The following is a 14,585-nucleotide window of genomic DNA, read 5'->3' as shown; positions in this document are numbered from 1 at the left end:
CCCACATAACCTATCCTCCATTCTCAATCCAAAAGCCATTTGACCCTCTCGATCAACAAATATCCAACACTGAATATGGGTAAACAATCTCTCTCTCAATCACCAAATCTATGGGTATGTAGGCTGGTTACACTTGTTGTTCAACACTTCTCAGCTGATAGGTTCACTGTTGCTCTAATACAATGTAGAAATTTTGAGTCTTGACTATAAATCCCTCCCTGGGTTCTAGTTTGGCTTTCACATCAAGTTTAATGCCTTTCTTGTTAATGCTCCTTAGTTTCCCAAGGCTGAGAAAAGAAACCAAAGAGGTAACCACAGACCAAACTTTTGACATGGCAGCTAGCCCTACCAAATCAGAGAGGGCTCTCTCTAAAAGCAACCAAAATATGGTTGGAATTATCGGGATTTTAGGCTAGGTATTTTGCACAGTAGGGTACTGATTTACGTTTTGTTGGATATGAAGCAATAGGTTTAGGAACTAGGCCAAAATAGGTCAAAAGATCAGTTGCAGTCATTAATGAGGCAAGATAGATGTAATCAGAGACACAAATAGTTCTGTGGTAGTAGTATGGTGATGAGGAAATCAGATAGAAGGAACTAAGTGAGCATACATGCATGAATTCACTTGTTTGGAAGATAAAAACACTTAAATGATAATCTCAAACAAAACAGAGCATTTCTGGCAATGAATTATGTTTAAAACTTAAGAGATTAACATGAGAAGAAATGTGGATAGCTGCTAGAAACATCTAACAATCAAATGCATAAGAATAACTGAAGAAAACAATGTCACTGACCACAACACATGAATCCCAGAAAAATAGCTGCAACTGTATATTAATTCTGCCAAAAATCAAGTACACCAGTTCCAAAATGTATCTACCTCTAGTATCCAATCCCAACCCTTACTTCCAGTCATCAAATATATACAAAATACATCATGTAAGCTAAGGAGGTCGAAATCCTTCCTTTTCCAAAGATAGGAAGAAGTTACAATGCTTTAGGGATTAAATATTTGCAAAATTTGCCCATATCCTACTATCTGGGGTTTGGTTTTTTGATAATTAAAAATATGATCATTGACAACTGAAGAGCTAATCATGGGATATGATAGAAAAATCCTCAAACTTCATTATGCAAACAGATTTGAGGTCAACCATGCCAAGTTAGAGATCCACAAAGTCGAATTTCAAAAAGTTCTAGAACCCTGTCAGCTATTATGGCCTGGCGAAATTGTGAAAAATGGGTCTCAAAGTGCCACCCGTAACTCCAAGACAGTAACTCCTGTGTAAAAAATGAGAGAGGTTTTTGTTTTTGAATATGTCCTTGATAAAAACCTCTCTTGGTTTTCAAAACTTCACTTCCAACTGTTAGGAAAACGTGCCAAGAAAACATGACTAAAACAGGAAAAACAAAGTGTTTTATTTTTTGAAAAAATAGGCCTCTAAGATGATTGAATATATCCCAAACCATAAATTATATTAAAAAACTGAGCGAGGTTATTGTTTTTGGGTATGTTATGAACAAAAACCACCTCCAATTTTCAAAAATACTTTCCCATTTGTTCAGAATCAAAGCTTGAATTTGGTCACTAAATGCAGTAGATTCGCTGCGTTTTTGCCTCCTTCATAAAAACATAGTGCAGAAGCACAACGCCCCTTTGTTTTGAATTTTAATCACTTTTCTTGACTTTTTCTGATGTGGAATGACATGTTGATGTTGTCACATGCTCTGCAGGTGCTGGTGAAGGCTCAAGAAGTCATGAAAACTCCCTTCACAACCTCAAAATATGAACTAGGAAGAAGCGCAGCAAAAGTATTCCAACCATATATAAGCCTGCTATGAAGTCCTGATGATATGGCATGATGAGAAATGATAAAAATGGCCTGAATAATGCAGATATATGCTTGGAGACCTATGCCAACACCCTTTTTCAAAATGATGACTGAGATATGATGAACATCATATGCATATTCTAGACCATGACCTAAATGATGACCAACTAACTCAATTGATGACTTATAACAGGAAATCATGACAGTGACCATGATGGATGATTTGTGACCTTGAGTAAGTGGAGGGAGTAACAATGACACCTTGACAATGACTTAAAACCATTTGACAATCAAGAGACATGTCAAATTTAATTTGAAAATATTATAATTTGACCTAAGACTCTAACAACAGTGAAAAGAGTAATTTTGATCACTATGACTATAGGACTCTAACACTTCCCATAATTATTAGAAATTGATATAAACTTGAATTTAAATCTCAAAACAAGAAACACTTGAGATCTACTCTACTTTTCAGTTTTGTTGAGAAATCACACAAACATGCATGGAATTTGAACACAAGAAATTTTTGGTCAAACTGACCCTGGAAAAACCCCGAAGGGAAAACCAGTGAACAAGGGAGATTTATTTTTCCTCAAGATAATTTGGTACAACAGCACAATCAGCAATTAATACAACACAGACTTATCTCAAATCTGCCCCACACTACCATGAAAACAGTGTTGTAGCTGTCCTTGATTTTTGTGCTACCACTGCCTCAAAATTTGTGCCTTCATAGCCTCAATTTGCATGCCACTCAACTCAAAATCAATCCTTTGTATTAGCATTAAATGTTGTATAGTATCCTTGATTTTTGTGCCCAAGACTCGACCCAAAAATATCGCTCAACCTATCTCAATTTCCATGCCCTAACAACTACTCTAATAAACTTCAATTTTAGCATTGTTGTTCCTTGAAAATTGTGTTCCTCAAACAGCAATAATTCATGCCCTCCTAGTTGTACGATCTGCCTAGGAATTTGTGCTTTCCATTGGCTGTACGATTTGCCCTCTCAGTCAATTTTCCTTTAGCATCCTTCTCTGCAAGTCAACCTGGTCTCCTTTCCTCTCCTTCTCCTTATCTTCTCCAATCTCGCAAATGAAGAATGAATGAATGCAAAGAGACTTTCCCCCTTTTTATTTTCTTAATGAAGAGAAAGACCTATCCCCTCAGATCAAGGGCTGAGACTAGATCTCCGCCTCTCATGGTAAGGGGTGGGGATCTAATCTCACATTGACCCCCTCAAGTCCCCAATTTCATTAATTGACCCTCCTAGTCACTTTAATAACTTAAAAGTGTACCATGTACTTTATAACACATAAAGTAACTTTTCTCATAAAGTCACTTTAATAATAAAAAGTGCAATGTACTTTTGTAATCTCATAAAGGAACTAATAAATCACATGAGTTTAATAAACTCATAAAGTCACTTTTTCTCAAGGGGTTCACTCTACCACTTTTCCTAGGCTAGGCACAAAGCACTAGGAAACACCTCCTTGTATCATTTCTCAACATCTATATCACCCCTTGATTCATATTAGTATACCCAAAACAATAAGCAAAAGCACATGATTGCAAAATGGTAAAAGTACCTATCGATGGATGACCCATCTTCCTTCGAAGAGAAATGTTGGATGGGTAAAAGAAATTTGACCAGATCATATGTATGTGGAGGGTTCATGGCATCATGTCAAGCGCTAATCAATAGAGTTGTTGGTTGGCTGGCTATCTAAGGAGGAGAAAATTTTCTCCTATGGGGGGTAACAGTGCCCATATTGCCAAGAAATTCTAGATATCACATTAAATATAGTTACCCTCTTCCTACTCAATATGCCATATTTGAGCTAGCCAATTGGGTGTAGCTTGATTGGTTGAGTGGAACAAATGTTATCCTCCATACCCAAGTTCTACTCCTCCAAGCGACATGTTGAGCCATTTACAAGTATATTGTTATAAGTTGCAAGTTTGAGCCCTATTGTTGACCTAGCCTTGTGCCCTACATAATCTAGGGTTTACCGTCAATACCATCCACGAAATGAGGGGGAATGCCTAGGGGTTTTCCCCAACTGCAAAAAAAGTCAACTAGGTGTAGCTCAAGTGGTTGTGAGGAAAATTTGTTACCCTCCCCACTAAGGTTCAAATCCCGCTTTGTGGCATGTTTGCTATAAGTGAGCCAATAGTCGTTGATGAGCTATAAATGACATATATGAGTTGTTGACTTGGCCATGTACCCTAAAGAATCTAGGGTTTACCCTAGGTACCATCCTAGGAATGAGAAGAAGTGCTTGGATGGTTTATCCCAAGATATATTACTTGGCAAAAATGTCACATTTGAGCTAAAATTTTCACTATCATTATCCACAAATAAGGAATTGCCTAGGATATATTACTAGGAGAAAATGTCAAACTTTGCTAAAATTTTAACTAATATTATCCAGAAATAAGAAATTTCATATAGCATTGAATCATAGTAAACTTCCTCTTGTGGGTACACTAACAGGATTTAGTAGAAAGGCAAAAGCCAAAATGCCTTGCCAGCAATCAAATCCAGAAAAACTGTGAGAATAGTAAGAACCAACAGCTGTTATTCAGTTACTAATTACAAAGAGGGCACAAAAGACCTACCTTTGTTTGGGAATTAACTATGGCCGCTGATACTTCCAAAATGATCCTACCAATACAGGTTTGTTGGGAACACTCAGCACGGCAGAGAAATTTTGGATATTGTGTTTTGCTATGCTACAACTGTGAAAATCGTAAGCAAATGACATCTAAAAATGGTGAACTTCCTGACTTCCCCTATGATTGGATTCAAAGTGCCAAATTGAACATGATTGAGTGGGGAGGAGAATGGTAATCAGCTTTGGTAGTTGATAAAGGAATCAATTGTTTGGCTTAAACAAAAAACACGTGATCAAAATATATAGACGCAAAATGGACCAAAAACAGAACCAGTGGCCAATTGGCTAATATAGTTCAACAATGGATACCCTAATGAAAGGAAGCTATCAAGAATAGATTACTTCTATTACTATTCTGTTTTATCCTCTTCAATTAATTAAGTAAGAAAACCAGTCACAACTGAAATGCTAACCTCTGTTACAGGATAACTTTGAATGAAACTAAAAACAGAGCTGGACAACTCCTCAACAAACTATTTATCTCTCCCCACCTCCCTTCTTTGGATATGTGTTGAAAAGTGTAGCGAGTGGAAGGTTATCTCTGGCTCTGGCTCGTGCCTTAACCAAAAAGAACACAATCTGGCTTTCCTTTGACCATGGAGCGAGTTCATGGAGATGGTAAGCTTATCTTTGAGTTTGCGGGATAAAGTTCACAAGTTCATGTGTAGTGTTGGAGGATCATTCACATGGACCCTTCTTCAGTTTGACTACAGGATCAAATGGCAGTTAGAGTTCAGATAGGACGAGTGGAGCTTCAGTCCTTGATTGAAGGAAGCACAAGTTGTAACTCCAAGTTATGATTGGAGAGAGAATCAGTTCAAACTCAGTTAACTTGTCAACCACGAGTTCTAAATTTGGACTTGCCTGATTTAGCATGGATCGAAATCTATAAAGGAAGGACGAAGGCACATGTATTCATCATTGTGGTGTACACGGGCTTGTGTGAGAGCTCTTTGATTGTGGAGTGTGTATTGAGGAGAAACCTTCCTGAGGCAGAATTGCACTAAGAAATAGGAGCAATTATGCGCTAATAAATAGGAGCTGCGTCCTAGGAAATAGGAGGCCCTTTGCGCTAGGAAATAGGAGGCCTGTGCGCAAGGAAATAGGGCCAGGCAGAGGCAGGAAGGAGGAGCAGGGAATCAAGTGTTTTTGCAGGGTGTTTTAAGCTAGTACAGCAGAGAACAAGTTTGTTCTCAGATTGCCATGTAAGAGATTTCATTGCTCAAATCTATCAATAAAATACTACAGCAAAGAAGACAGTTTTCCCAGTTGGATTTCCCAAGAAAATGATTGTGTAAATTTGTGTGCTGTGTTTTTAATATTTATCTCTGTGTCTCTATTCTGCTGCTTATCTCTTGTTAAGAACTTCTGTATCTTGGTGAAAAGTAAAGTAGTTCAGTTTTCAGAAAATCATCTAAGTAGTTGCAGAATTTCGTGGAAAATTAACAATATGACCCCGTTCTTTGGATGTTCCAGTACTTTGGTATAAAATTGAGAAATAACACTTCACAATCTAGTCTTTGAAAGAACTTCTTCGGGCCACCATGAATGTGCCATCTTCCAAATGTTCAATGATTGTCTGAGATTACCTCCATGACAAAACTCACCCAAAGACCTCAAATGAGCCAATCAAGATGATCAACAGTTGTCAAATAATCTAAGCTTCAAGCAGGCATTTGGTCTAAAATTCTAAATATTTTAACATTTTCAACATAGATGTTTGAATAACTCTGATCAAGCGTAAAGTGGGTTCCACGATGTCACATATCATGGCCGGTGCAACAACCCCTATTGCACGATATGATATTGCAGCACTGTCACACCTGTTACCATGCTTTCATCTTTGATTCCACAGTCCACTATGGATCGAATCACATCAGTCCATAGGCTTCGTAACTTTGCTCCAGGGAACTCCTCTCCACGCACCCCCTCCCGCCCTTCCAACATTTAAGGTGACTTAAATGTTTCAGAAACTGAGTCACATTCCAAATGCACCAGAAACTTGAGGAAATGTTTCAGGCCACTGTTTCTCAAATCAAACAGGTGGGCCAAAGAGTTTCCCCATGAATTTGACTTGTAGGGACTTGTTTTTGGTGTGAAAAGCATGATTCAGGTCGTGGGGATGCCACACAAACTCTAAAAATAAAAAAATAAATGTTGTTAAATGATAGGAAATCCCTTGTTATCATTCAATATTGTCATTTAACAAATTTTCAATGAATTGAAAAAGAAAAATAGAAACCACATTACTATGATAAGAACAACGGCTTTAACTTTTTAAGAGTAATGGAAGTATTGGGAATGATTTTAAGAGCATTTACAGGAAGAAGACTCTTGTGGACTTCATTATCTAAAGTGAGCAGTTTTCTACGGTGATTTTGCAAGAGCCTGATATATAAGGTTGATTTGCGATTTTGCATAGTGTAATCATCTCTGGGAAGTTAATATACATAAGCTCTCTATCAAAATTGTTGTTTATGTCTATCATTCTAATATTCTTGATCATTTGAATCTTATTTTTCATGATAACTTGGTATTTTAAAAAAGAAAATAAATATTTGTTGAATTATTTTTATTTTTTGTATTTTTAGATGCCATGCTTACCTGCTTCATAAAATTTTAAGGACTGTGTTTCCATGCCATACCCATTTAAAGTTTTGTGCAACTTAGCTTCATAATGTTGGGATAATCTTTGTATGTTGCATCTTTTCAGAACACTCTCCTGCAATGTAAACTTATCTTCATAACGTTGGGATAATCTTTGTATGTTGCAGCTTTTCAGAACACTCTCGTGCTATATTATTAAAACAAGGGCTATATAGTGTCTAGTCCTGTTATTTGTATAGTGAAATTGACTGCACTTGTTGAAAAATTGGCTGCACCTGTTGCCTACCAGATCCGCAAACCTATAAGTTTTGGCCGGGCTTCAAGAGACTCATGTGGAGCATTAAATCACTTTTTTTTGAAACAGAGCTAAGCTTCCTCCCAGAAATAGAATTGACGAATTACATCAATAAATCAGAAACTAAATAGGCTTCGCTCAATTCTAGGCATCCTAGGATGTAAAGGTTGGGGAGGGATCAAGGATCACAGATGCACATCCAAAACCACAAGGATCTATGAGATTGATCATTTAGTTTGAGGCCACACTTGACTATGGAAACAAGGAAGTTAAACTAGTAAGGAAGTGAAATGTCATTTCACAGATAAGTAGGCCAAGAAAGAGAAGAAGAAAGCAAGATGCTAATAACAGAAAGCTATAGGAATATTTAAGAAAGAGAAGAAGAAAGCAAGATTCTAATAACAGAGAGCTACAGGAATATTTACCTTCTGCAAATATGTGTTTAAAACGTTTAAAATACATAGCCAAAGGAGCATAAACCAGAGTTGGTGAACAATGGGTCCAGAAGCAGTGCAAATTCTTTTAACAATCATGCTTTGATTAAGAGATACAAAAGGAGGCAAAATCTCCAACGCAAGTCCAGGCAATTTTTGTCATCTTCTAGAATTTCTAAGCCCATATTTTCACCAGATTAGGAAGATGCCCTTGATCAGATTTATAGGCTTGTTACGTCAGTCAATATCCACTTACTGACAGGGAAAGAAAACCCTTAAAAATTTCGTAATACGACTTGAAGATAGGAAGGTAAGAGGTTCAGAAACTCAGAAACAGATGCCTTCATTAATATGGTGAGCTTTATCTTCCGATTCCCCAACAATCTTTTATACCAAACATTCACACTAGCACCACACTAACCTCAGACCTCGTGATCTTTCAGGGGAATAACTTACCTCTACAGTGTCTTGCCCCTTCTCCATTGTAAACATAACTGTGTGGACATCAACAGCGGAGAACTTTGCCTCGATTGAACCCGTCCTCAGCACATTCGTCCACTTTTTCGCTACCTGAATCACCTCATCCTGCACCATTTGAAAAGCAAAAAATAAAATCATTTTGATTTTCAAATCATGAAACCCAGAGCTCAAACCAAAACATTGTCGAACTAAAACATAAACTACATATTCAAACCTTCCAACTTAATGCAGAACATTTACTTCTCCAATCCTTCACCAACATACATATACCAATTATTTCCCTAGGCAATTCCCAGCCCAAATTGAACAAAACCCTTGCCAACCAAGACACAAAGAAATTTTCTTTCCACAATCCTTCACCAACATACATATACCAATTATTTCCCTAGGCAATTCCCAGCCCAAATTGAACAAAACCCTTGCCAACCAAGACACAAATTTTCTTTCCAATTACCAATCCAAAAATGAAAAAGAATTCACTTTTTCAAGTCCTTATTTCATCACAAACAAGTCTATTATTTTTCCGATCCCTTACCACGCCAGAAAGTGTCAATCATCCTATCAAGTCTATCATAAGATATTATAGATCCAATTATGACTGAACCCATGAGTTGTAAATACACATTCAGACAATCGGCTGAGTTTCAGGCTTCAGCACATAGCACTGTGCATATTCCTTTCAGTGAGTTCAGATCAATTCACTTTCTATATGCACATAACCCATATACCAGGCCTCAATCAATGCTCTATGTAATATATACACACCCAGACACAAGAATAAAAATAAGTTTTCTTTCCCATTACCAATCCATAAACAAAACAGAAAAATCACCTTTTCCAGTCTTTATTCCAACCTAAACAAGTCTTTTATTTTCCCAATCCCTTGCCACTCCAGAAAGTGTCAATGTTCCCATCAAGTCTACCATAAGAAATCATAAATCCAACTACGACTGAAACCATGACTTGTAAATACACATACAGACAATCTGTTGAGTTTCAGCCCATAGTCATGTGTCCTGTGTATATCACATTCAGTGAATCCCAATTAATTCATGCATATAATTTATACCAGTTAGCTTTGATGCGTAGTTCAGTTGATTGAAGCCCCTCAGTTAGGTTATTAGTCTTTTGTCATAAGACGTTGGTTTAATTTTCCTTAAATCCATCAAGTCAAGCCTTAACAGTTAGGTCAACTGGAGTGAGACTCCTTCAAGTGGGCTCATCTAGGGTGTTGCAAGCAAAAAAAACATAACTTATATACCAAGTCTTGTCACGGGGTACCTCAATTGACAATGACTGTCATATTATGTAAACCATGAGATTTTGGGTTCAAATCTACCCAAGTAAAAACAAAAAAAACTTTTATACCAGGTCTCAATCAATACTCTGTGTATATACCCACCCCATAAAAACCTCAATCAATGATTAATCTATATGTTTTCAGTAAATAAACTAGAACCCAAACACAGGGAAAAAACATTCTTAATGTCTACAATCTCATGAACTAGGATTAAGTCATATAGTCCGTGCACATAAATCCATACCCTTGTACGAGGCACACCTAAGCGTAACTTGACAAAGCCAAAAGAAGGGCCAATATGTCTCTTGAGCATCTCGGACTGGATCTGAGAAGGATCCATCCCTGTGATATCCGGAGGGGGGTCAAATGGTGGTGGGCTTTTTGATTTGGGCTTTCCCCATTCTTTCCATGCTTCGTCTTCTTCATCATCAACCACATCGTCTAGCTCGTCTGGAATGTGGATCGGCATCTTCGCTTCTGCAGCATTCTTGAATTGTATAGTCAATTGCAGCAGCAGCAATGACATGTACAGGAAGAGTGTGAACTTCATTGTCATCAGTGTGGCAGAACTATAGTATCAGTCGCACCATCGTCATATGTCCACACTAAATTACATCTGGAGCTCATGTGATATATACATACACCGTTGTGGGTCGAAAGCTGCCAGAGAGCTGGTAATGGTATTGGTTGAATGTAATACTCCGTGTTTATGTATTTTTAATGGATTTTGTTTCAACAGAGGAAAACACTTGTTATTTCCCAAAAAGATTATAAAGTTATTGTAAAGGTAAGTTTTTTTCACAGCAGGAAAAAATCACTGGTAAACCAGTATGTAAGTATCCATCATATGAGATAGTCATATGTTTACTCATCAGCACCGGAAAACGTAGATACATCATCCAAAATCTAAAAAACAATCCTTTTCTCAGTAGCCATACACAATAATAAAAGTCAACTTTTATTAAATCCTGGAGAGAACTTCATGAGAGATGCTAAAAATTGCTTCAAAACATCAAAAGATATAAAGCCTAAAGGGAATTATAATCACACATCCAAATAAGCACACACTCGTACAGTCAATCATTTTTATGGTAAAGCTATGTTCTCCATTTCACATATTGTATTAAACAAAAATAAACTTCATTTAATTAAACTGTGTTTGGACAGTTTTAGATTTAGTAAAACAATATTTTCTAAATTTATAGTTTTTGTTTGGAATTTAACAAAATCAATTTTTTAAAGCTTTGAATTGGTTGGATTTTGATTTGGTTTTCTCCATATTTCTAATTATTTAAAGTTTAGACTTCAAATTTATATTTCTAACAAATCTCTATTAATTTTTAAATACAATTGATCAAATAAATATATCCACAAAAAACTCCAAAACATAAAACATTTAAACTACAATATACAAAATAATTTTGTTTCACTAACTTATTTTGTAATTAGATTTTAATATTTTTTTAAATTATTAAATAAAATTATTTTTATTATTTTAAGATAAATTATATATTTAAATAAAAAATTTCATTCGATTAAAATTTAATTGATTATATTTTTTTAGGCAACAAATTAATTGATTATATCTTTTCCCCTTCTACTTTTAAAAGGTTAATTAATTTAATTTTAATTAAATAAGAAAATATAAAATATAAAGATTTTCATAATTAATTATATATTTATTTAGATTTATTAAATTGAATTGTATTAAAGTTTTGAATGGATAACTATTTTTTTTATAGAGGAGAGTTTGGGGAAAATCACATCAAAATATATTTATCAATAACTATTTTGAATAATTTTTCATTATTAAAAATTTAAATAAAATTTAGTAGTGCAGAAGGGGAGAGGTGTTTCTCCTAGGGACAAAATTAAATTGTCTTGTGAAAAGAATTAGGGAAGTAGAGAAGGGCTCTCTTCAATAGCATATTTTCATGTTCTTTGTGATCTCAATAAAGGTGTGAACTTATGTGCTAATGAAAAGAGTAAATTAAGATTGGGAGATTTAAAAATCAATTACCCAATCAGGGTCTCTCTTATTCCTTGAAGCTAAATGGATATGCATTGCACAATTATGAAGGATTGTATTATCAATCAATTTTAGCATGTGATGTAAATTTTGTTTTTTGGTGGGTCAGTTTTGTAAGGTATATACCTACAAAACCCAATTTTTTGTTGTCTAATTTGGATTCCCTCTAGAAAAAATTATAGTTTTGTTAGATAAAAAGACTCAAATAATTTTTTAAAGATATAGCCATATACTATTTGTTACAGGCCCGATGAACTCCACAATGAAATGTATATTTTATTGAGTGCAATCATAAAGTATTTATACAAACAAATACAGTTACCAAATCATAAATGTTGGTGGTTTTCCTAACTATAATTAGAAAACTACCTAAACTATCAATTCTAATCTAGTAATGTTACAATATATCCCGAAGGATTAGTTAACATTCTGACGCCAGCCTAAGCTGACTTTACCCATAGTATGCATATAAAATGCATAATCTATGATGTCCCGGGAATTTTAATTTCCCCGGCTAGTCAAACCTTCACAAATTAAGGCTATTGGCTTCTTAATTAAACTTCATGCGGAAACGCTTCAATAACTATCCAATAGTCTAAACCTTAATTAACCTTTCCAACAATTCTTATTCATCCCTCATAAACTTTGGTTAATTCTATACCCCGCGCATATTAACCAAACCCCATACCATGGTCTCCGACTTTGCTTAAACTTCACCTAACCCATAAAACCTTAATCCACTTATTTCTATTATTCCTCGTATAATAGAACTACTCCACGAAACTTACCTTTCTGCCAATCCACGACCTTGGCACATTTACCGATGCTCACCTTATCACGTTCAACCTCCTAAACTCAAACAAATTTAACTTGCATTGATAAACACATCGGGTCTGCTCAGAATATTAACCTATGCGCACTTTTCCACACGATTACAGTCCGATCCGTCAACCCATGGACGGTCCTGATCACCGAAACTCAATGAAGGTTTAACCCTGCTATATAAACTCTCATCGGGTTCAATTTCCAAATTAAACCTTGTGCTTTTTTGCACGCGATATGCGTCCGATCACCCTTTCAATGGACGGTTTGATCACCTCCGGAATTCAACTGGATTAAGTTATCATTCATAACTTCATCGGGTCCATTTTTCAATTACCGCTTACAATTTTGAGGCCACGCGAAAACCACTTCCATCTGCGAAAATCGCTCCATCCTTCTGCCAACACATGGCTTAATCTCCGTCGCTCATCTTCTTGAGTCCATTCTACACAACTTAATCCTGACCGCTTATCACAAACAATCGCGTCCGTCGATCTAGCTTATCCAACGGCTCCTATGCACGTTTACTTCATTCCTTCATGCCTTTACTTTCTTCGCCTTTACGTGGTTTCTCAAGGTTCTTTTGTGGTTTTGGTTCCTCCAGGGTTTCTGGTCTTTGGTTGTTCTGCAACACAACTCCCTCTTGGACTTACTCTGCGTACTCTTAAACACTATCACTCCTGAACTTCACGTTGATCCTTCAATCGGATTCAACGATCAAACCACGACCCTCCATACTCCACCTCTTCTCTGTGTTCTGCTCAAACTTCACCTACATACATATACCATGCATAATTACACTAATCCATACACAATTCATAACTCCATTAATCAATACACACCACACAATTCAGGAATCGAATTCTCTGTATTGATAAATAAATATTTACATAAGAGTCTCTCTCTCTCTGGCCTGATTTTCTAATCAGTGGCCTCTGTTTTCCTACCTGCCTGTAGGCTTACAATCAAACCTATCTAACTCTCGAACTAATTCCTAGTTAGCTAACCCCTTTCTATGCCTTTTAGGCTTACATTTATACAAAAGGATTCTATAACCAATTCCTGGTTTAGATCCATAACCTTCTCAACAAAATCCTAAAATCTCTTCTTTATCTCTAAGGATCCTCTCTAGTTCCTCAAATCATGAAACCAACTCCTAATCTAAGATTTCCAACTAATTCCCAAATCTTTCAACTATCCTAAATCTCTCATGTTCTCCAACATTCGAGAACATTTACAAATATGCCTCACAATACTTAATTAATTCATATTCTCATTAAAATCACTCAAAAGCCCAATAATTACATTAATTTAACACTTAGGAAACCAACTTCCTTAACACACAAGACCCCCTATGTCTACTAAAATATAATGATTTTTCTGAGCTGAATGCTCTTGCATCACATTCCCCCCTTAATCCGAAGGGACATTTGACATGCCGAGTAACATTCTAAATTTTTCAAACTTTTCTCATCCTAGTGCCTTGGTGAATATATATTTTATCTGTTCTAAAGTAGGACAATGTGTCATATGAATAAATTTGGCCTCTACATAATGTCGAATCAAGTAATACTTGGTGTTAATGTGCTTGCTTCGATCGTGAAACTTTGGATTCTTGGCCAACTGAATTTCCGAAGAATTATCTACAAATAAAGGAGTTGAATCTTTCTACTTCTCATGTAAGTCTTCAAGTATCTTGCAAAGCCAAATGATGTCTTTTGTAGCTTGAGTTGTTGCAACATATTTGGCTTTGATGGTAGAATCAGCAGGTATAGATTGCTTGCATGACCTCCAGCTAATGGTTGTTGATCCAAGATTCATCAAATAACCAGAAGTAGAGACCCCATTCTCCTTATCACCATCAAAGTCAGAATCTGAATATCCAATGAGATGGAAATCTGCAACTTTGGAGTATTTGATGCCAAAAGATTGAGTTCCCTTCAAGTATTTCAACACTCTTTTTGTTGCATTCCAATGACCTTCACAGGGTTGATGCATGAACCTGGAAAGTATCCCTACAACAAAAGTAATGTTAGGTCTAGTAGTGGTTAAAAAAATTAAACTTCCAACAAGTTGTTTATACTTTGTTGGATCATCAAAAG

General features: G+C 36.0%; 1 protein-coding gene across 1 annotated transcript in view; it reads right to left on the bottom strand.

Moving 5' to 3' along the window:
- The window catches only part of LOC149208637 (uncharacterized), a 55,442-nt gene extending 45,069 nt beyond the window's left edge, over positions 1-10,373 (bottom strand). The window contains exons 1-2 of the mRNA XM_089396139.1: positions 9,877-10,373; positions 8,309-8,437 (exon numbers count right to left, since the gene is read on the bottom strand). Of these exons, the coding sequence (XP_089252265.1) occupies positions 8,309-8,437; positions 9,877-10,188 (441 nt within the window). The 5' untranslated portion in view covers positions 10,189-10,373. The remainder of the gene's footprint in view (positions 1-8,308; positions 8,438-9,876) is intronic.
- Positions 10,374-14,585: the final 4,212 nt, after the last annotated feature.

Source organism: Pinus tabuliformis, chromosome 1_2 (genome assembly GCF_031772625.1).
Source record: "Pinus tabuliformis cultivar Carrire ecotype Pingquan chromosome 1_2, CPIR1, whole genome shotgun sequence".
Taxonomy (NCBI): domain Eukaryota; kingdom Viridiplantae; phylum Streptophyta; class Pinopsida; order Pinales; family Pinaceae; genus Pinus; species Pinus tabuliformis.
The sequence above is the reverse complement of the archived record's forward strand: the minus strand, read 5'-3'. Positions and strand labels throughout refer to the sequence as shown.